The following is a 22,489-nucleotide window of genomic DNA, read 5'->3' as shown; positions in this document are numbered from 1 at the left end:
GTTGTTTGGGATGAAAAAGGGATGGGGAGGGGGGGGGGAAAGGTGTTGGACTTTGACCCTGAAGACTCCTCCTTGGGTGGTCACGTTAATAAAAAGTTATGGAACCACCAAGCTCTCCGTCTCGGCGTCTGGGGTCCGTTCTGGGGGGGGGCAGCAATCGCGAACAACCCTTTTTCTCCTTGGCCCTTCGCTTGTCCACTTGTGTCGCATCCAGATCAGCCACCAAGAACTCTTGAGAAATGAACAACCCCTCGGCAGTGTTTGTTTGCTACTACGAAAAACGAAGAAATCATGTCAAAAAGGAAACACTACGCAGAGACGACAGCGGTGGAGCGGACGACAAGGAAGGTCACTTCACGATGGTGGACTGACCGGCAACGGGGGTCTGGTCATTGGAATTGCGGTCCTGCCGGCGTCCCGGTGTTTGCTTCTCCCGTCGGCTACGGAGCCGAGAGAGGGGTTGTGGTGATCGGATCAGAGGCACTCAACGACAGCTATGGTAAAGGGTGTATATATCATGTTTATCTCCCTACCAGCTCTGTTTGGTGCCGCCCTCGTCAGCACATGCGTCATTTCTCACCTTCTCCCGAGCCATTTCAACCCCCAACGGTGAGCTGCAGGAGTCCAGGTTTCGTCCCCCATCTCAGACATCCCACCCTTCTTTTTTCACTTGCTTTTTCCTCCTTCTCCTCGCCTTCACTTCCTTCACTTCCCGCTCTCGACAACCAAACCAAATCAAATCGAGATCTCGGTGGCTGCAGGTTGGACCCTGAAGATGCAACATCAGCCGGGACACGGGGGACGGGGCACGGTGATGGATCGAGGACCCTTGGTCCGGGGTGTTGATTAAGTGCCAAGTCTTATCATCGACACAATTCCACAATTACCGGGCCCTTCCCTTGTCCGCGCCTGCATAAAGGGGTTTCGCCTTTTTTCATGCCGCTTGTGAACTCTGCCCCACCTTCCGAATTCACAACCAAATCCACAACTCCATGGACCCTGAACTGCAATATCGACAGGTTTGCGGCGGGGTATTGGGCTACGGTGGAAGAGGGGTCCAGCGGGGTATGTAATGGACTGTACAAGTTGTAAGCAGGTTCATTTCCGGGCCATTCATCGACCTCCAATTACCTCCCTATACACGTGGTCGTAGACCCATAACTATCGGAGTGGTGCCTATCATGAGATTTTCTCGTCAAATGATGAGCAGTCATGAGAACATTCCATGACACCAGATCTACCTCAACTAAAGCAAGAAAGAGCTCTGGATCACAATATCCCCAGTCCATAAGATGTCACCATAGCCTGAAGCCTCAGCCACAGACAAATGAAGCAGCCCAGATCTGGCATGCCCAACACCCAAACTCTGATTCAGTAAGACATGATGACATCTCCCGTCCTACCTACCTCCCACTTCTCAACATCGAAACTCACTCCGAGTTACGTGACAAGCTGACCATGTCGAGAACCAGACATTACCTCATCCACAGTGTCTTTCGACACCGAGCACGGTTGGACCCATGTTCGATAACTCCGATGTCTATGCCCAACCCAACACCGGGTGTATCTTTGTGCAACCTGCCTCCCACTCCCTCCCTAATCCCCGATCTCGAATGGTCATTGTGACACCAGCACCAAAGCCCGGCTATCTCGGAACTACTAACGGATCGGACTGAGAATGAGTAGGTCGGGTTAGTAAATCTCCGACCTTTTATTACACCAAAACCGTACATGTAGAGAGGAGTTGATCGGAGATGGGCTCTGTACCTACACAAACCTTCTTCGCTGTCGTACAAACACAACCTCTTATCTCACACAGCTCCTCACGTGGGCACTCTGTGGCGAAAGAATAATATAGGTTGTTCTACGCAGTAGCGTGGAAGGAAGCCAATGGCGGGCACACCCCTTGGCTTCAATAAGAAAGATAGACAAGGCGGCCCCCGAAACCGGTTTCTAATTTTGGGGAAGAGAGAGAACGCCGATGTCTTCTCACAGCCCTCAACCCAGGGCCGCGGATGAACGATGCCATCGAAGTGAGTCGGCTCGATACATCGCGTCGTGTTCGGTGTCGAACTACTGGGTTGGTGACCGAATCAAGAGAAGGGGGAGGAGGGGGGGCTGTGGGTGAATCAGTCTGGGGATGGATGACTTGCATAGATCTGGCACAAGCAAAACAACAAACACAGACCAAAAACGTGGAGAAACAACAACTTTGCCCGCTTGTTTCGACTCTCGGGCTGAGCGGTAATAGGACCAATACGTGCGTAGTGTATCACTACCTGACCCAAAAAAGAAAAAAAAAGAAAGAAAAAAAAAAGGTCATCTGAATCATTTTTTGGGATGCTGTCAAGTGTGGGTCGCGGCCCGAGTGAGGGGAAAGCCACACATCATGGGAAGCCCTTGCTTCCCCTCATCAAAAGGGCGCACCCTTGGACAAATCAGCACACGCGGGCACGACCGCGGGCCGTAAGTTACAACTTTTTGAACATGTTTCTCCTGGAAATGCCGATCTGAATCGGAAACGACGTGGGAGAGGCGGTGGGCGGTCCAGAAACATCTAGAGGCAACCTTCATGTCCGGGAGAAAGGCAAACTTGAGGGTGGTCTTGAGGGGGGCGTTCTGGATGCCTTCCAGGTTCCCTCCCATATCAGCCAATCGTGGATTTTGGAGAGTTGAATGCTGCCCCCCCCCTGCTCACGCCCTACGACCTCGTTCCCACCGCTCGCAAAAGCCGGGATACAGGGTGAGTAGTATACACTTCGGCTGACCCGTTGCAGCGATGCCGTTTTCTTAGCGTTGTTTACAGGAAAAGTGGAAGGTCGAGATGCACCGAAATGGAGCGCGGATCTATGTTTTCGTACGGGATTTAATAATAGGCGCTGATGGTCGATAGCGCCGCCGCAGGCTTTGGGGCGGCCGTTTGATAGGTGCGTAGGCGAAAGACAGACAGACAGCAACTGCAGTTTCCAAGGCTTCCATTTCCGAAAGGGCGTCGGGTTTATCGTTCGTTTTCAAAAGAAGCAGGCAAAAGTGTTTGACCCAAACTGCCGGGAAGCAAGAAAAAAAAAACACATGACTTCGTTATTTGCAAGTTAGCTTGGATATCCCTTGGGTGCATGATGGAGGAAGCATGAGTTGGAAAAGGCGGGCAAAGAGAAAGTCCAAGTTTGGATAATCCCACTTTCCCAAAAAAAAAAGTGCGTTTCCTGCACTGTGCGTCGGGCACGTGAGGAGAACTGCTGTCCGCCCACCCGCCTGCCTGCCTACCAGAAGGCGACACAAGCCCAGCGCCAACGCCCCATGAACAAACCCTGGCGAGCCCAACGCCTGTCGTTTCTCTGTATAATGCTCAAATGCGAACTGTAGGAGTTGGCTGCTCATGTCTGATGTCAACAAAGACACGAATCCGGATTGGGCTGCTTGCTGGCTGTGCCTGAAACGGCTGTTCAGGTTGCGAGAGCTTCGGTGTCGCATACCCGCACTGTGCGGTCCATGCGTCTGGTCGGGGCGAGGCCAGCAACTGGAGAGCCTGCCCACCTCTCGTCCCACACCGGGGGGGGGGGGTGGACGCCGAGCCCGCCCCAGCATGGACCTCGCCAGTCAGCCTGTCAGGTTGGCCCAGCCCAGCCCAGGTCTTTCAGGTCTCCAGCAACCAACACTTTCCATTCTCTCTCCCTCGCTCTCCTCTGCCCTTCTCCTTTCCCAAATATCGTCACCGTCTCCCGCCCTTTGACAGCAATAGCGCAGAAGGGCTATTCTGAGGGTAAGAAGCCCCCTTCCCCGCGCCCATTGTTTGCCATTGTCGTGTCTTGTTTTTCTCGTGCCTGGTCCACAACTGCGAGCTAACCACAATCCGCCCGCTTAACAGGCCCTGATCTCTGTTCCTTGCCACCCCTTCCACCCCTTCCACGGTCGGAAGCAGGAAATCCTTCCCCCTCCATTCGACAACTCACCTCACCACAACCGAACCCGTCGTCGACACATCGACCCCGGCCGACCCGCGACTTGATCGAACACACTCCCCCATTGCGGATATCAATAGGTGAGTTGGAAACAAGACACAGATGCATTTGTTGTTTTTGGCTTCGTTTTACCCCCCCTTGCTGGGCCGGCTCGTGGCCCCTAAGAAAAGGGCTCAGTTCCCGGTCCCGAGTTCTGGGCGGATGCGAGACGTCCTTGTCCGCCTTTTTCACCGTCCTCATATTCCGAGGCGAGACTCCCCGTCATCACGCATCTGATCTGCCCACTGCACCGATGTCCCTTGGTTGCACCGGGTGAAAGACTTTGAGTCGTTCCTTTGACTACACTACACCACACTGCTACACCGCCTGTGCCCAATTTTTTCCCTCATCCGGTTCTACCCTAAGCCCCCAGACCTGAAACCTCGAAACACGCCTAGGCAAGAGGCTAACGGCTCCATTTAAACTACAGCCTTTCGCAACGTCCGAACGACTTCAAACCCTCCCACTGTCGATTCACTACTGAATCTTCTCGGAGCGACACATGACATCCGCCAACAGCATGACTACCATGGTACGCATCCCCTTCTTCGGTCGGCGATGATGCATCTCGCTTTTCCCCATCATGGCCTTGATGGCCGTCGATCGGAGCGAATGAAAAAAAAAATGAAAAAAAAACATCTTGTTCGAAATGACAGCTGACATGTTCGTATAGGATCTTCGCGTCGGTAACAAGTACCGCATCGGTCGCAAGATCGGTTCCGGTTCTTTCGGCGACATCTACCTGGGCACCAACATCATCTCGGGCGAAGAAATTGCCATCAAGCTCGAAAGCGTCAAGGCCAAGCACCCCCAGCTGGAATATGAGGCCCGCGTCTACAAGTCCCTTGCCGGTGGTGTCGGCATTCCCTTCGTGCGGTGGTTCGGCACCGAGTGCGACTACAATGCCATGGTCCTGGACCTCCTCGGCCCCTCCCTGGAGGATCTCTTCAACTTCTGCAACCGCAAGTTCTCGTTGAAGACGGTCCTGCTCCTGGCCGACCAGTTGATTTCCCGCATCGAGTACATCCACGCCAAGTCGTTCATCCACCGTGACATCAAGCCCGACAACTTCCTCATGGGTATCGGTAAGCGCGGCAACCAGGTCAACGTGATCGATTTCGGTTTGGCCAAGAAGTACCGCGACCCCAAGACGCACTTCCACATTCCTTACAGAGAGAACAAGAACTTGACTGGCACCGCTCGTTATGCGTCTATCAACACTCACCTGGGCGTCGAGCAGTCTCGCCGTGACGACATGGAGTCTCTCGGCTATGTCATGCTCTACTTTTGCCGTGGATCTCTGCCTTGGCAGGGACTCAAGGCTGCCACCAAGAAGCAGAAGTATGACCGCATCATGGAGAAGAAGATGACGACGCCCACCGATGTGCTGTGCCGCGGGTTCCCTAACGAGTTTGCTATCTACCTGAACTACACTCGCTCGCTCCGCTTCGACGACAAGCCGGACTACAGTTACCTCCGCAAGATCTTCCGCGATCTCTTCGTCCGCGAGGGTTTCCAGTACGACTATGTCTTTGACTGGACTGTGTACAAGTATCAGAAGAACGCCCAGGCCATCCAGCAGGCTGCCAACCAGCCCGGTCAGGCCGCCGCCGAATCCAAGGACAACACTGCGGCCGCCCGTAAGGAGAGCCAGCCCGCTGCCCCCCGCGGAACCAGGAAGGTCGGCGAGACCCCCGAGACCAACCGTGCCGTCGGAGGAAGCGACAGGATGTGAGTTACAGCCCAAAAGCATTCCTAGTAAGGAATCATATTTCCTTCGAGTTTGGTGTGCTCATCAACGCTGGCCGGAGGGACAATGCTGACATGGAGTGCTGACAATCAGTTTGCGATAAATAGGCTGCGCTCGGCCGCTAAAGGTCAAGGCGCTGGCACGGGATATGCTTCCAAACAGTACCGCCCCATGGAGTGAAGCAACACCTGATACTGGCAATTTTCACACGGAACCCTCTTTCCCCTTGGGTTGTAGCATTAGTGGATTCTCATCGATTGTGTGTGGGTTATGGTCGACCTGCGGCCCCCACTATGAATTGTCCTTGATTTCTACGGCAGAGCACATTCTCGTGCTCTGCCGGGAGCGGATCAGCATCGATAGCAGATACACGCCTCAGCACCCAGTTTTACGAATTGCGTCTTTTTCTTTTTTCGTTTTTCGGCATCTCATCGGTTATGACCCCCCCCCCCCTTCCCCTTCCCTCCCCCCTTTCCTTCTGGCTCGGATGACTGTTTATTCACAAGTGTTCTCGCAAGCTGCTTGGCCCCTATGGCTAGGAGCTTGGAGAGGATTTCGGACTGGGTAAACTGATCGGACGAACGGCATGCCCGGCACTCTGACTTGTTCGGGGTGTCGAATATCGAGAGAGGGTCGGCTGCCGGCGGACCAGATTCAACATAATGCTGCGCAACTTGGTTGGATTGGGGAGACTGCTTGTCTGTCGACGGTTTCGAGCAGCTGGTTTTTCGGGTCGCCACAGCAGATTGACAACACAAGGCACACCGCTTTCGACACGGACTACCGCGCTCAAACTTTTCTTTCTTGTTTTTGTTTTCTGTTTTTTTCCATTATGCCTTTTCGTCACTTGCACTTCATCGCATCGGGATCCGCTTGTGGGGAGGTCAGGGGAAGAAGCGTTTTCTTTTGCAATGATGGGCAAGATGAGATGGAGATCTGGCAAAGCCGAACTTGCGTCTTTGGTGATTTCCGCTTCCCAGTGGTACTTTTAAAGGGCTTGCAGAGGCGTAGTTGGAGATCCAGAGGCATGTCGTTGCATTGCTTGGCAGGGAGGTTTTGAGTCGAGGAGGCTGTGACACATGGGGATGGCTGGTTGGGGGAAACTGCGGAGTGGGATGGATTGGCCGCTGGCGGTGATGTGATTCAGGAGAGAGGACTATGCGATCACGCACTAGCTAGTACTGTACCATCTCCGTGGACCTTCTTCGGAGAATTTCCCCTGCGGTCATGGTCGGGGAAGCCGGACGGGAATAAGTGGAACTAGGAAGCTGCGCCGGGTCCGGGTTTGGGAAGGCGACTCGCACTCAAGACTGAACTGGGGACGGCAGGCAATGCAGGGCGGCAGGTAGTTTTCATAAATTCAGGTCTTGTTTTGCTCTTCACAAGTCTGCAAGTGATTTTTGTGTGAAAGCATGACTGCTGTTACAGGATAATTCCCGGTCTGGATCAGGTATGTTCGCAAAGCGACCATTGAACTGAAGCGGGTGGCTCAGCCTCCTTTTGTGTGCTGCATGGAAAAGTCGGTGTCTGGTGTTCTGGTGAGGCTGTGTGAATGTCACACGCAGATTGCAGAATACGCAGTCATAGACCGAGTGAGTGACTTTTGCTTGGCGGGCAGTAACCGAGTACGTACACCACTCAGCAAAGAAGCAGCAGCTAGGCAGGAAAATGTGTATAAGAAGGGATGTAGGTTAGATACCTGAGCTTTTCTTTTTGTTCTAGAAGATTTATCTTTTTGGTGTGTGATAACTAATAGAATCGATTTTGATAATTGCTCCCTTGATTGATTGATTTTCTTATTTGTTTTTATTCTTTATTTTTTTATTATTGTTTTTTTTATTTTTATTTTTTTACGGGAGGAGCAGACTGGCTTTGTCAGGGTTCATTCCCACTTGAACAGCTCCCCTCACACGATTTTATTTTCAGTTCCCCAACTTTCCCGTTGCGACGACACAAACAGGCTGAATACGTTACTGACACACTTGTTACAACACTCCTTCCACCTTTTGGTCCGTACCAGATCTTCGACGCAAGCAGCGATGGGTTTGCAATCGGGGAGCACGACGAACCTCCCTCCCACGGCGGGCATCAACATTGACATTGACGTCACCGCTCCTCAAACGGCCACCGACGGCGGGATGAAGCTCTCCAAGGCGGGGGTGGAGCTGTTGGTGCTGACGTTTAACTGCGCGAAGAATGTCGTTGATGTGCCTGTTTTTGGGGGGCATTTGCGGGATGCGCTGCTGGGACAAGATGGTTTGCCCGAACTGGTGGTGATGTATGTTTCTTTTTTTCTTCCCCTCACCCGCCCACCCCACACCAGTCCGCCGTCTGATCTTTTTCGGATGGTTTCTTTGCTAACTTGATGGGTTCAGGTCGCTCCAGGAAATTGCACCGCTGTCATACTCCTTCCTCGGGGAGTGGTGGTTGAGGGGATATTACGACGCTTTTGGGCAGGCGTTGAATCTCGCTGCTGCCGGGCAAAAGTACACGCTTGTGAAGGGGAAGAACGTGGGCATGACGGCGCTGTTGGTGTTTGCGCTTTGTCCGGAGAGGATTTCTGGAACGGTAGAAGAAGGGGAGGTGGGGTTTGGGGCCGCCGGCATGGGGAACAAGGGGGCGGTGGGGGTGAGGGTGAACTATCAAGGGCAGGAGCTGACGTTTGTGGCTACGCATTTGGCGGCTATGGAGTGGAACCTCAAGAAGAGGAATGCGAATTGGAGGGCGGTGGTGGGTGGGCTGACGTTTGAGGATCCGCGGGTGGTGCTGCCGGGGGTGTTTGGGGAGAGGCCGGCGACGACGCAAGTGGATAGGTCGGGGGCGGCGGAGAGGTCGATGCCGCTGGAGAGGACGGGGAGTATGGATTCTAGTGAGGAGGAAGACGCGCCGCTGCTTTCTCCGCCTTCCACCTTTTCGGTTGACAGCGACGACACACCCGCCCTGACGCCAGAGCAAAAGCGACGGCTCCAAGACATCTCCATCTTCAAACCTACCTCGCACCTTTTTGTGGCGGGCGACCTCAACTACCGCATCTCCTCCACCACACCCCCTCCCGACTCTGCCTTCCCCAGCTTTGACCCAGCCTCCGAAAATCACCACAGCCACTTCTTCTCCCGGGATCAGCTCACTCAAGAACGCCTCGCCGGGAGGACATTCCACGGAATGTCCGAGGCGGAGGTCACCTTTGGCCCAACATACAAGTACGATATTCTGGACTCGCCAGAAGGGGCAGTGAATGAGGCTGCCGCAGCAGAGGGGAGCGAGGTTCCCTGGAAATTTGCCTCGCACCGATGGCCGGCGTGGACAGATCGGGTTTTGTTCAGCGCTGCCGAGGGGGCAGAGGTCGAGACGGGTGTGTATGGGAGTTTGCCTGTGGTGCGGAGTTCGGATCACAGGGCTGTTTTTTGGAGGGGGAGGGTGCCATTGCCTGATGGAGACAAGAAGCTGGAGGGGGAAGTTGTAGGAAAGAAAAAGCTCCCGGTCGATATTGATGTCTGGGCTTGGGGGAGGAGGCAGACGGCTAGGAGGAGGGAGCTGGTGGTGGGTTTGTTGGCTTTGGTTTGGAGTACCAAGGAGGGAGCGGTTTTCCTGGGGACGATGGCGATGGTGGGGATGGGGTGGTGGTGGTTTGCCCATGGGGCTTTGTTATGAGGACTTGACGGCTTGGCTTGGCTTTGTTGGATGGGAAAGCATACATGTCGCAGTGGCTTCATGGGGTACATAAGCAACGAAGATTAGACAGCAAAGGTGGAGGGAGTATGGAGTGCTTGGTGATACCCGACTCAGTTTTATTTAGAGGTGGTGTTCGCTCATCATACAATTTTGAAGGCTTGTTTGTGTTGTTCTGCGGGATGGATGTTTACAGGACTGGTTAGCAATTGCTTGTTGAATTCTCGATGTGGCTGTATCAACCTTGGGCAGGTAGGCAGCATCAATCAAGTAGTATCCATTCGTAAATGGCTCGGTTAGGAAGCAGCTGGATAACTACGGGGGGTTATTCCCACGCTCAGAGCTGTAATCAAAGCTCTACAAGACAATGCAACATCGCGTTTGATAAATAGGTTGTTCGTAGTATCTCTACCTCCTGCTGATCTCAATAAAGAGCTACAGTTTCCATCCTTTCATAATCCTATACATTCTCTCGCTTCCTGACCAACTTATACTTCCCCCCACTCACAACCTCCAACGCCCCTTCCTCCACCTTCTCGCCCAAGAACGACTGCAGCTCTTCGTGACTCCATGAAAACCCCCCTATAACAAACACCCCCATCATCATGGCAATCTGATTGATCGGCATTGTCACGCTCGAATTTGTGAGCATCCCCTGAATGTACTTCCAATACACCTCCCTCTTCTCCTTCTCCTTATCACTCAGCTTCTTCGCCCCTCCCTCCTTTGGCCCTGCCGCCGCCGCCTCCTTCTCCTTGCCCTTCTCCTCTACCGCCTGGCCCTGTTGAGCATCCTCACCCACAGGCACATTCTCATCAGACAGCCTCTCCAAAACGACAAACACGCCCCCATCCGCCGTGCTAACCCTCCTGAGCACCCTCTTCCTCGCCCAGAAGTCACACGCCGCCGCAATGAGATCCTCATCGAGCTGAAGCTCAAGATACAAATCATCCACCGCTTTCTTGACCGGCGTCGTCGAGGAATCCGATGACGACTGAAACGCATAGATAACCGTCGCCTGAACGGTATCGCAGTCCACCGTCACCGTTCTATCCTCCAACTCCAGCTCCACCCTCGTCTGACCCAGCTGGTTGAGCCAGGTGAGTTTTCTGTCCGATTTCAGATCCTCATACCCCTTTTCGTATTGCTTTTGCAAGTCGAGAATCGGAGCCGGGAGGAGGAAGTGCTCCTTTTCAAAAGCGGGCCAATACATGCGGGAGAGGATGCGAGCGTGGTATCCTGTGTCTTTCTGTTCTTTGCTCTTCTCAGAAGACTGGGGAGTGGCGACTGACTTGCCCTTGTTATCCGGTGTAGCCAGCACTGGGGGTTGCCCTGGGATATTGGCTGGTTGTGGGCCACCGGCGTTATTTCTTCGGATTTTGGAATTCAGCTTTCTTGATTCTTGGATATCTCTGATCATAACGTCGCACTTTTGGAGGGCGGCTTCTCCGAAGCGTCGTTTGAGGAGGTTGAGCACCCGCATTTCTTGTTCGAAAGATTTGGGGTCTCCTAACAGACGCTCGGCGATGACAGCGGTGAACTCGTTGATGAAAACATCCTCTGCTCCCAGGGCCGAGATCAAGGTGCCGATCACATCCTCGGACTTGGGACGCTTGTAGTTGGCGCCAGCGTCAACAGGGTCAGGAACCCAGTTGAGGTCGTTCCAGTCCAGTTCTTGGTCATCATCCGTGGCACCAGCGCGACGGACAGAGGCGGATTCGTTGAGGAGCTTGGCGAGCTCGACCAGTTTGTTGACCTTCTTCGCGCGGGCCAGAACTGGTCCCTGCCTGTGAGCTGGTGCTGGAGCAGGGGTCGATGGGTTGCTATCCCTCCCTTGCCTGCTGCGTGTGGTGGGTGTTTTGCATGTCGTAGCCGTTGATGAACCAGCAACACCTGGCGTCGAATATGCCTGCGCTTTGATCTCTCTTCGGCCGAGGTCGGCAGCAGCAGCTCTGGGACCGGACGCCCCTCGCTGCAATCTCTCGTCCTCGTCAATCTGCTGAACCTTTGCTGCAGCTTCAATCTCCTCTTTGCTGGCCAGCAGGCCGGCCACTACTACCCGCACGGAGTCTTCACGCTGGACGAGATACAGCTGCAGTCCTGGCTCGATATTCCCCAACAACACCTTGCTGTGATCAAGTGCGTGGAATGTCTTGATGATGTGGATGTACGTCTGCAAAATCTCTAGTGTGCTGCACCCAGGATGTAACAATCTTTGTTCCAGCGCTTTCGAGAAGTTTGCCGTGAGCAACTGTCTCCGAGCAGTAGTCGTGATAGTAGCCTTCAAATCCTCCAGCGCACCCTTAGCATCCGGCCAGGCAAGAACAATGTCGAACAGCTCCTGAATACGCAACGCAGCCAACCGGCCCAAAGCCAGTGACTGGCATGCCTTGAGATCGGCCAGTGACATCGGCGTCGCGTTGATCCACGACAGAACCTGGACATTCAACTGTGCATACCGCTTCTCGACCCAGTCCTTGAGCGACTTGATACAAGCAGAGGTGGCAGCTGGCACTGTCGTATCCCCTCCAGACCCCCTCGAAGTCGTAAAAACACTGCTGGCCGCAGCCGTCCCAGCACCCCCAACCACATTCCCCTCCTCTGGATCGCTCGCCGCCCAAACTCCCGCATAAGCTCCCTTGACAAATCTCGACATCATATCGTTCATAACCTCCGCAAACAGCACTTCAAACCTCTCGCCCGTCAACCCAACATTATGCAGTTGCTTCACCAACCCCCCCAACTTTCTCTTCGCCGTCAAAACATCGAAATCGTTCTCCTGGGGAATAGCCGGTGGCGCCCCCCAAGGCCCCTTCTTACTACCCAAACTAACCATCAACCCCTCCACACCCAATATCACCCCGGCCAGCTTCGTCAGAACAACTTTCACACTCCCCATCACCCCGCCTTGCGAGGCAGAATTCGCAATCAGCGCATGAATATCCCTCTTGAACTTCATCCCAAACGAGCTATTGTCCTCCTCCCCGGAAGCCCGTCTCAACCCCTCCAACAACGAATTCAACCCCTCAAAATACATGCCCAACGCCCCCTCCAGCGTCTCAATCGTGCTCATCACCACGGCCATATGCCTATCATACTGGCTCCCTCCACTCCACTCCCGGCCACCTCCGGCAGCAGTAGAATCAACCGAATGCTTATTCCTCTGATGCCTCCGGTGGGTAACCCCCTGAGCTGCCAAAGTCCCAGCAGCAGCAGCAGCAGCAGCAGCAGCGGTGTCCGACCCCCCCGCCAAAAGGGGCACCACCCACATGGCGAAATGCGCCCTCACCTGGCTTACATACCACCCTATCACGTCCCTCCTCTCCCTCGCTTCCGGTAGCACAGCCTCTGCATTCTCTAGCAGGGACAAACACTGCAGAAACTGCTCCCGTTCCTCGTCTACCTTCTGGTTCCTCCGATGCCGTGATTGAGGTTGCTCTTGGGCAGCAGTCAAACTCTCCAGTGATAAGCCGGGACTTGATTCCCCCGCTCCCGGAGCTGGACCGGCAGCACTCGCAGGGAGAGCCACCCGTGAAGTTACAACCTCCCACGCCTGATCATACGCCCTCTGGTGCTCATTACCTGGCGCATACTCATTACCTGGCGCATATGGATGTGGTGGCTCTGGTTCAGGTGTGCTATGCCCCAGCGTGGCCGACGACGAAGGAGCAAGATAGGGGTCAACACTATGACCAGCACCACTCCCTAATATCGAACCCCCCAACCCCTGTCCCGGATCTGGATACTGAACTCCCGCTACCGTAGTGGTACTGGTAACCTCCCCGCTGAAAACAGACTGGAAAACCCTTTTCCTCCGCTGCTGCCTCCAAGCAGAGGCCACAACTAGACCTGCCATCGCTAGGCTGCTGTCAAGTCCGTTGATCAACAACAAAACTTTAGCGGACGGCAACCGGCCCGCACAGCAATGTCCCTCCCACTTTTCCTCTTAGCCCGTCACCGACCTCTTCCCTCCACAATCCGGAAACCCCGAGAATTTTGCCCGATCTGACTCCCCTTCAATGCCGAACCTATCCCGCACCCGGTGCCTAGATCCCCTTGCGGTTTCTCCAATATCAGAATCCCAAGCCCTTTTGATCACCCGGTAACTTTTCAACCCGAGACTTCTAGATCTCAATCTCCAGGCCAAGATCAAGGCCGGTGAGCTGGTCTAGCCTGCACCACAAACCCACGTTTTTCCACGCCCCAAAACCTCCAATCGCAAGAATTTCCCTAGACGGCCTTTAGGTAGGTAGGTAGGTAGGTAGGGGGGTGGGGGGCGGCTTCAGCACGCAGACCGGTGGCGTGGTAAAAAAAAGTTAAAAAAGTTTCGCCTTTTGGAGAGACCGCGGCCCAGTCCAACAGAGACAAGAAAAAAACGTGGGGAGGAGGTGGTGGTGGTGGCAGGTCAAGAATATCGGCCTGATAGCTGGTCCGTTCCGGGGTCTGGTATGTGTGATGTAAGTTTTGAGCTGATGGTGGTGGTGGTCGCGTTGTGGCGTGGCCCGCCGCTGCCCGCTCAGATCGATAAGCACACCTACACACACTCAAACAAAAGTCCCTTGGTGGTGTGAATTCCCGAGGGACAAATGTAATATTGATTGTTGCTTGGCTGTCGATCAACCTCGTTCGTGTTCGTCTAGATACGCCTCCGCATGCCAGCACACACAGTGTCAAATCAGGTCTGGCTGATCACTGGTGATGTCCCCCGTTTTGTTTTGTTGCCGTTGTTGATAATTGGGCGGCGAATTTGTTGGAAAAGCTGCTGCAGATGAATGGTGAACAAAAAGTCCCCAAGTTGCTCCTGCCTGCAAAAGATACTTTACACCCTCCAAAAACGGCAGCCACACGGTCCAAGACCCACGCAACGATTAAGGGTGCTCCTGCACTTGCTGATCTGTTCCCGAATGTAAGAGTTGCGTGGCAGTGGGAAGGTACAAACCACTCGGTCTCCTATCAAAATCGTGAAGAATGGGCGGGCGTCGGTTTGTTTGGCTTTGCCCGCTTCTTACCCAAGCAGCCACAACGCTGTGTTGTGTTGACGTTCAGCGTCCCAATAGTGGGGCTTTACGCCCCCCTACAAACCCTTGCCCTGGCATTCAGACCAACCCCCAAATCACCCCCGCAGCCTCCCGCCCCAGCCTCGCCTGCACCATCAACAAATGTTTCGCCCCCTCACAAGCGCCAGCAACCTGCATCTGACAATCGCACATGTAAGATTCTAGAAAGCCAATACTTCCTCCCTCCTTCCAAATCATCTTTGGAAACAAAAAACCGCGCTTGGTTGACCCTTTTGCCTTCCTTCAGGTAATCCGCCGCAGCTGCCAAGAGCTCCAAATTTCCCAGGTCTTAAGCGCGAACTAACGCGCGCTAGAGGCGGATAACGTCAATAGTGCAGATCCTTCCACCAGCATAAATTATTCAGTAAATCGATAGATATCCTCCGTTTTTGCTCTATCCCTACCCCCCAGCTTAGGTAACCCGGCAAGGTGTGCATACATCTTTCTCCCACCCGGCATCTCTCCCACATCCCTCAAGCCGCACGTGCCAAAACAACACCACCCCTCCATTCACCACCCCTCCATTCACCACCCCTCTATTCACCACCACCACCACCACCACCACCACCACCACCACTCTCGGTAGCCCCCAACCCAATCGTCCCCTTCACGGGAAAACCTCGCGCGGGATGTTCGCTGCCTCACCGCGGCACATGAAGCATCGCTTGCTATTGCTTGCCCTGTCTGGCCTCCTGATGAAGAAGGCGGTCAACCTAATAAGCAAACTCCCCCTCTCCTCTCCCCGCATTCCCATTCAATCACACCACAACAACAACAACAACAACAACAACAACAACAACACAAACCGTCTCATCCAAAACGGGCATCTCCGTCTACCTATATAACATGGACCGTCGTATTGGTCGGATTTATTCTCATCGACAAGACGGCCCGGATTTATCGGGGTCCTCAATCTATAATTCCCTGCATGTGCCACGTTTTGAGGCGTTCTCACAACCAAAAAATGCATTCGTTAGCTGACAAAGTTCATCCCATCGTCATCAGTAATGATCATCATATCGGAAATGCAATATTGAAACACCACATGCTCTTGCAAACCAACACATTAACCATCAAAACCAAGCAACGGGGAAAATACCTCCCCTAACAAACCCTCCAAGTTTAGCAGTTTGTTGACGTCTTCTGGCTTGTCCTCGACAACAAACTCTGGCTCCATGCGCCACACCTCATCTCGTCGTGTCTGAACCATCTCCCCCAACCACCACAACTTCCGTTCCACAAGCCAGTAATCCTCGACAACAATAGAAATCATTCTCATTATCGGTTTCCAATTCAAGAACACCCCCCCCCCGGCCCCCCGGTCTATTGCCAGCGCAGCGCTTGTGCAACTCCGCCTTGGTAAAAACTGAACACAAGCGTAGTCGTTGGGCCCTGTCCGGTTCGTCTCGTACACCATGAGATCTGATATCCTGCCGCCACTTTGAGTCCCAGCAGTGAGATTTGTCAAGAACGCCATGGTTCCATCCCGCCGGTCTTATCTCGCCATCTCGATGTCGTACCGCTATCACGGAGCAAATCAGAAAACCTACCTGTTGTTCGGATACCCATCCCTGCCAAAGTTCCGGCCAACATGGTGAGCGCTATCCGTCTCTCTGTCACCACCCCTGCTCATGGCGTCGTTAGTCCTGTAAGGAAACAAAAAACCCCACAAGGATCCTCGCACCCGGTGTGGAGCTCACCGGGTTCCAGGGCTTAGCTGGTGGTGCATCGCACCGTCACCTTGGTCCGCCCGCGGGTAATCCTCAAAACTTGACATCTGCCTTCCGCCTATCGCACTGGCGGGTTCGTATAGACGCAATCCGTAAATGCTAGCCGCGAGAAGCACCCAGTGATACCATACCATATCCCAGGTGAAACCCAGCCATCATCGGGTCACCATGGGACGCCCCCCTACGGCGCAGTGTCTTTCTAGAAGCTGTCTCATTCCCTTGAAAATGTTGAGCTGGCCACTCGATGTTGCAACGGGGGCTGGTGTTGTCGCATCACCTGGTTCCACCCTGTAGCTAGGAAATAAGCGCGTCCTCTTGTTGATATCGTGGCTGACCGTAGATAAAAAAAGACGAACGAGCCGTGCTTGGACAGGGACCGGTCGCTGCTGCCTGCCGGGGGTGTCCCGTTCTCCGGGTCTCGATATGGATCCAGCACCGAGACAGCAACGGCATCTCAAAGAAGAACCCCGGGCCATTCTCCACAGATTGCCTGCACCCAAGTCTTTTTCACTATCTGCTCAAGTGGCCAACGGCAGAGCGGCGCCGGAGTCGGCAATGTTGGAAGCGGGCCCCGGTACCGGGGTGTAACGGGCCTCGGGGAAGCGGGATTGAGCCGCAAATGGTTGACCCGCATGGGACCGTTACCAGACAAACACAGTTCATTCTTGTTTACAGCAATCCGGGCGCATAACAACAATCTCCACCGATCAGTAAAAATTTATGACCAGGAGAAAATGCACTTACGATCCCCAGATGCCGTGGTCGTGTTTCATAACATCGTTGCAGAGTCAGGAACCGTCCTTGCATGGTTGAATCGCACCCAAGAAACAGAAAACAAGGGAGGCTTGCCTTCTGGTAAGGGGGTGTGATTGCAGCGAAACAAACCTTGATATGCATTTACCGGGCTGCTGCGCTTCACTTGCTGCGCAGCAACTGTTGGTAACAGGCCGGTCTGGAGACTGACCAACGAGATGTGCTCCAACAGGTATGCCGGGCCAACAGAATAAAAAAGTACTGCCAAACTCACCAGTTCTGTCAGCCAGACCTGGTAGGTGGAAATCTGCTTGCGGGCCGACGGGATCCTCTCCGTCAGCTCATCCCCGAGGGGCGCCTATATGGCCGGTGGCTGCTGACGCTCCAAAACGGCAAACGCTCCATGGAAGAGCATGACGCAGCACAACTGTCGGGTTGCTCGGTTGTGCTTGTGCCGTACACGTCCTCCTGATGATCCGGACTCCGAGCGATGGGTAACACAAGCATATGTGACCGTTCGTATTGTTCAAATCGCCTTCAGACGCAGTGATTTACCATGCATGATATGATGACCGCTTCTCGAACAATTCCAGATGCGATGTCGACGTCGTTGTGGTACAGTTGGATCTAAATCCGGTCTTGGCATTGAATCGCGGAGATATAGCCGGGCCACGGCCTCCGTACGGACGTCTGACCTTCCGGAAGCTGTCGGATCTTCGTTAGCGAGCATGACCGCCGGACACCTCGCCGGAGCCGATGGGCCGAGTCAGACCCGGGTCGCCATGCTATCTCACAAGAAGACACTCGGTGTTTTGAGCTCCCCGCCACCATTAGGCATCTTGGTGGCACAGTGGCCGCGGAAATGGCTAGGGACCCAGCATGCTGGGTGAGCTCGGATGCTCGCGTTGTCACAAAATACGGTGAGAGGTGAAGAATTGCACTCACCACTTGGTCATCTGCTCGCACTGTCATAGCACGAGCCCGGACGCTGCCCATTCACGAGTGTCCAACACGATTTGAGGTGGTGGTTGACATGTTCTGGTTTGGAGCTATTTCTAGCGCGGCTGTGTAACCCTTATGCCAGACTTGACAGCAGCAACTCCCCGCTGAGTGTTATCGCATGGTCTTCGGTCTTCGCGGGTAACAAAGTCATCGCTGAAACAGATCTTCCAGGGGAAAGTTGAGATTGATTTCAGCCAGCAGAATTCTCTCAAACATCATTGGTGCGGGCCCGATGTCGACTGTTGGCTACCCTCGAGTCTCCTAATTGGGCCAGGGCATTCTTGGAGATCGCTTGTTGTCTGTGGCCATGATACCAGTCTTGTTTGTTCGCACGACGTGGTCTTCCAATGGCCCAGTGGCGTTTTCCCCTGGAGACCGAGGTTGGTATCAAATCGTGACACCTGTGTGAGCTGTTGGGGATTGTGGGTGAAGTTCCCGGTCACAAAGGCACAAATGCCCGCTCTCTGCTGTGTCGGAGGAGGAGCCAAAATCCGAGGATTTGTCAGGCACTTGTTCGAGTCCATGAATAGTTGGGCCTGAAGATCGCAGATGGGACACATGATAGGCTAGCGCTCTATGCTGGGCTCTCATGGATATGGCCCTCGATCGTGTGATGTCTGTGTGAAAGGAAATGACTGCATTTGAAATCAGCACGGCCTGGTCATCTCGTCAACAGCAGAATTGATCCGCTGTAGGAGCCCTCATGAAGGCTGCCCCTGAGCATTCCTTGATCAGGGGAGACATACCTGACAAGCACAGCCATGGCAATGTGTTTGGCGACCATCTGCCGTCCACGCGCGGAGATCAAAAGCTATCGAGTGCACTGTTGGAAAGCACATGGCTTTTGTGAGTTTCTGGTGGTCGGTTTGCCGCCATTGAAGATGGCCGCCGAGTTGGCCGCACCTTGGGTTCAGCCACAGTCATCTCTGCCAAAAGCCCTCAGGTAGGGCCCGACATCACTTGCTCTGGAAGGCAGACAGCAAACAGATGTTGCCGTGAGGACTTTGTATATTTTGCGCACCGGCGTGTGTTAGTTAGTCAGAGGTCGGATGATAAGGCGGTGAAGTGATGTTGAACTGGAGGCTGACAACGTCACTGGGGGATCAACCTGGCAGGCGCCCCACGGGAGTTGACTGCGGGAAGGAGGAGCAACGGTCAGACTGCAGCCCTCCTTCTGAGGTAGGAACTCGGGAGCGGGAAGGACCCAGTGCGTGCCTCCTGCTTCTAGTTCGTCTGACTGACGGGCCAACTTCCCATTTCTTCCAACTGGACTGATTGGGAAGGAGGCACCTTGATTTGCATAGCGGCAGCGTGGAACTGAAGACGAGCTGTAACCTTTGCAGATGCACACTCAAAGGTGCTTGTTACATTGATCATATTTCTGCTTAATGAAATGGGTATAGTAGTTGGCCAAAGAAGGCTCGTAACCTGCGCCATCACAGGTCCTCAAATAACACACCTCAAAACCCCCCTTGTTGCCGGCTCCCTTTTCTGGAGCAAGCTGCCGAACTCCTAGTCTTCTACACCTATAAGTTCGGCATCGTTTTCGCCATCCCCTAGTATATGTGACCCCCTGAGAAGCACCCTTCACTGTCCCCTAATTCTAGAAAAATTCACGAAAAAAAAAAAGAAAAAAAAAGACATAATGTACCAGAGAAGAAATGTATAGAGAAAGGATAAAATGTCCAGAAGAAAAGAACCCAAATTCCCTCCCAAAATCTCGCCATGCAAAAGAGATGTGTACAGAAATCAGAATAGAAATTGTAGTCGAAACGCAAATCCAGAAACACCCGCAGCCCGCTGGAGCTCAGTTGCTGCTCTTCTTCTTGCACTTGTCGTGTGCCAAATGCCCATTTCTCGCCGTGGTTCGTGTGAATTCTGCGCCGCAGTTGGGACACGTCGCCTTCGTGGCCTGTCCTGACTTTTCACGCTGGTGCCGGAGAAGGTTGCTGAAGGTAGAAAACTGGCGACCGTTGCATCCGTGCTCCCAACACTGTGGCTTTGGTCGGCTGTGTACCACTCGTACCTGTCCGCTCGTATCTTGAGGTCCTGGGCCCATCACTGGTGGAACTGAGTACATGCCAAGATTCGGGTCTCCCATGACTGGTCTGCTGCTGAGGAAGGTGTCAGTAACCGGCCGATTGTTTCCCGTGTTGGAAACATACCCATAGTGCGATGGTAGACTCGGGGCCGGAGATGGCTGGTAGCCGTAGTCTGGCATGTACGACTGTGGCGGGTAGGGACTCGGGAACATGTTTGTCTGGCTTTGATCTGGAAGGGGAGGCGAGAAGGGCGGCAAATAATGTGACGTTGTAGGTTCGGCCATGAGCGACATTTGAGACGGCGCGGTGGTATAAATCGGCATCGTGGAGGAGCCTGTGGTCAAGTCGGCCAGCGTTACTGGAGGTGAGTACACTGATTCGGAGCCACTTCCCGCCCTTCGCCCGCGAGCGTGCATCTTCGAACTGTGTCGGGCCTGGTCTCGTTGGCGTTTTAGTTCCCTCTGTTCCGGCGTGAGTGTGTTTCTTGGCGGGCTGCCCGTGATCGATCGTGATCCGCTGGGCGGTGATAAACTGGCTTCTGATCCGTAGTGGTGGCTCATGCCAGGCGGCAAAAGACCGCTTCCAGAGTCCAATACTGTTGCTGCTGGTGAGCATGCATTGTCCGTCCAGCATGATAGGGAGGCTGACGCACCTGGCCAAGTGAAAGAAGATCTGCTTCCCATGCTGAATCCTGGATCGTATGATACGGCAACGGCGCTGGATGGGTGTCAGTCACGATCCTTTCTCCAACTCTCTAACTGGCGTGCGTAGTACCTCATGCTTTCCGGCTCGATCGATGCCAGCGGCGATGACGTCGAAGGCGTTTCCCCGTGGTCTGGTGCAGGTTCCAGTCGTAACAGTGGTGTGCCGTGGACTGATGCGTGTTCCGCTTCGAACCACTCAGTGTCCGAGGGTAGGTGTGCAAAGTGTTGTTGATGTGGAGAGATGGAGCTGGAAAGATAGGTGGGCGGGTGGGACAGGCTCGGACTTAAGTATACGGATGAGGCCAGGCCCCTCGAGGATGGTGGTCTGCTGCTGCTGGTATAGGAACCGGTTTCCAGGGACGGAGACTCGGCAAGCTGCAAGTTCTGAAAGAGCCCCTCTGTTGTAGACACCCCGCTACCGGCTCTCGATCTGGCGTTGTGTGAGTAAGTGTTGTCGAAGTCTTGGTCTGAATAGGAGGAGTCCATCTTGTATGGAGAAACGAGACTGGGGGGAAAAGACGACACACTAAGAAAACAAAAAGGAATTCGAGTGGAACACCACCTACGTTGTCAGTAATGGTATGGATCTGCCGCTATAAAGTTGACGGCAAAAAGGCACTCGTCGACTTATATGAGGATGTCAACTGAACGTGTGAGGTCTGGCGTCGGGTCTCTGGCCCGTGAAGCGATCAGGTAGCAAGATTTCGAACAAAGCTTGTCAATCTATCTTTGGGGTAGCTTGAAGCTTTTTCGATGGCAATGGCCCTCAGCCTCAAAGGTCTTGGAGCATGGGGCCGGGGAGGCTAGGCTTATAACGTGGAGAGAGGCAGTACCCATCCCCACACATACCCTGCTTGGGGTACTGCTGTACATGGCGGTTGCACCTTGCTCCTGAGGTATCCATACATCGAGCACCCAGAACGAGTTTGGGCCGGCAAGGAATCCGCACCCCAGTGGGCTGCGGGTATACATGGGTTCAACAAGCCTGACAGGGAGAAAGGCCGGGAACGACAGAGAGAGCGAGGCACGCTCCAGGGGTCGGGGTAAGGGGTTCTGGCAAGGGCCACTGAACGGCGGGAGACAGGGTGGGTGTGGGTGTGGGTGGTGGTGTGGATCTAGAACAGTACCTCGATACAAACAAGATGCATAAAAAGAGTGTGGGAAAACAAGCCCTACACTGGAAGAGACAACCAAAAAGAGACTAGCTTGGAGAAATATGCTGAATTGACTGCTTGTCAAGTCGACGAGTCAGCGACCCTACTGGGGCAATGACAACATTGCGTACAACTGTGTAGGTATGGGGAAGGTCTCTTCCGCAGTGGTAGCGTGCCCGTGTGCTTGACAGTTGGTCAAGATGTACGTCCTCCCCCTGAAGACCAAACATTGGAAAGAGTCTCCTCGTTCAGAATCTCCCTCCCACTTGGAATGAAGATGGCCGAGCATAGAGAAGAAGGGGAGAGAGGAAACAAGAGACTGAGAACGGACTGAGCGATCAAGTGGCGCAGAAGTGAAACGGTCATGTCATGGCCCCCAGGCTCCAGCGTTTCCATCTCTGTCCGTGAATGCCCGGTTCAGGTGCCAGCAGAAGATTATGGGAAGCTGTGCCGCGCGGTGCTATGAGAAACAGCATGCTCTTAGGTGAAAAGAAGGTGTATGTGCCGTGCCCAGACAGAACTGCCCAGCAATGTCGCGGGAGAGGTGGCATGGGATGTTGAAGATGTTCCTCTGAGTGGTGCAACTGCACTCTTATCCAAGACAATGCTGCACAATGACCACATGCC

At 53.9% G+C, this 22,489-nt stretch overlaps 4 protein-coding genes across 4 annotated transcripts; 2 read left to right on the top strand and 2 right to left on the bottom strand.

Moving 5' to 3' along the window:
* Positions 1-4,503: 4,503 nt before the first annotated feature.
* On the top strand, positions 4,504-5,931 carry PODANS_1_18850 (uncharacterized protein; the record flags this gene model as incomplete). The annotated part of the gene is made up of 3 exons (XM_001907310.1): positions 4,504-4,533; positions 4,675-5,732; positions 5,859-5,931. 3 exons carry the CDS (start codon positions 4,504-4,506, stop codon positions 5,929-5,931), a joined length of 1,161 nt encoding a protein of 386 aa, XP_001907345.1.
* Positions 5,932-7,790: 1,859 nt separating this feature from the next.
* Positions 7,791-9,402, top strand: PODANS_1_18840 (uncharacterized protein; the record flags this gene model as incomplete). Its single annotated transcript, XM_001907309.1, has 2 exons — positions 7,791-8,029; positions 8,127-9,402. The coding sequence occupies 2 exons, from the start codon at positions 7,791-7,793 to the stop codon at positions 9,400-9,402; spliced, it is 1,515 nt and encodes a 504-aa protein (XP_001907344.1).
* A 478-nt stretch (positions 9,403-9,880) lies between these two features.
* PODANS_1_18830 (uncharacterized protein) lies at positions 9,881-13,276 on the bottom strand (the record flags this gene model as incomplete). The annotated part of the gene is made up of 1 exon (XM_001907308.1): positions 9,881-13,276. The coding sequence occupies one exon, from the start codon at positions 13,274-13,276 to the stop codon at positions 9,881-9,883; it is 3,396 nt and encodes a 1,131-aa protein (XP_001907343.1).
* Positions 13,277-19,769: 6,493 nt separating this feature from the next.
* Positions 19,770-21,194, bottom strand: PODANS_1_18820 (uncharacterized protein; the record flags this gene model as incomplete). The annotated part of the gene is made up of 2 exons (XM_001907307.1): positions 19,770-20,721; positions 20,779-21,194. The coding sequence occupies 2 exons, from the start codon at positions 21,192-21,194 to the stop codon at positions 19,770-19,772; spliced, it is 1,368 nt and encodes a 455-aa protein (XP_001907342.1).
* Positions 21,195-22,489: the final 1,295 nt, after the last annotated feature.

The sequence above is a fragment of the Podospora anserina genome, chromosome 1 (genome assembly GCF_000226545.1).
Source record: "Podospora anserina S mat+ genomic DNA chromosome 1, supercontig 4".
In the NCBI taxonomy this organism is placed as follows: Eukaryota; Fungi; Ascomycota; class Sordariomycetes; order Sordariales; family Podosporaceae; genus Podospora; species Podospora anserina.
Note: the sequence above shows the minus strand (reverse complement) of the source record. Positions and strands in the feature narration are given on the sequence as shown.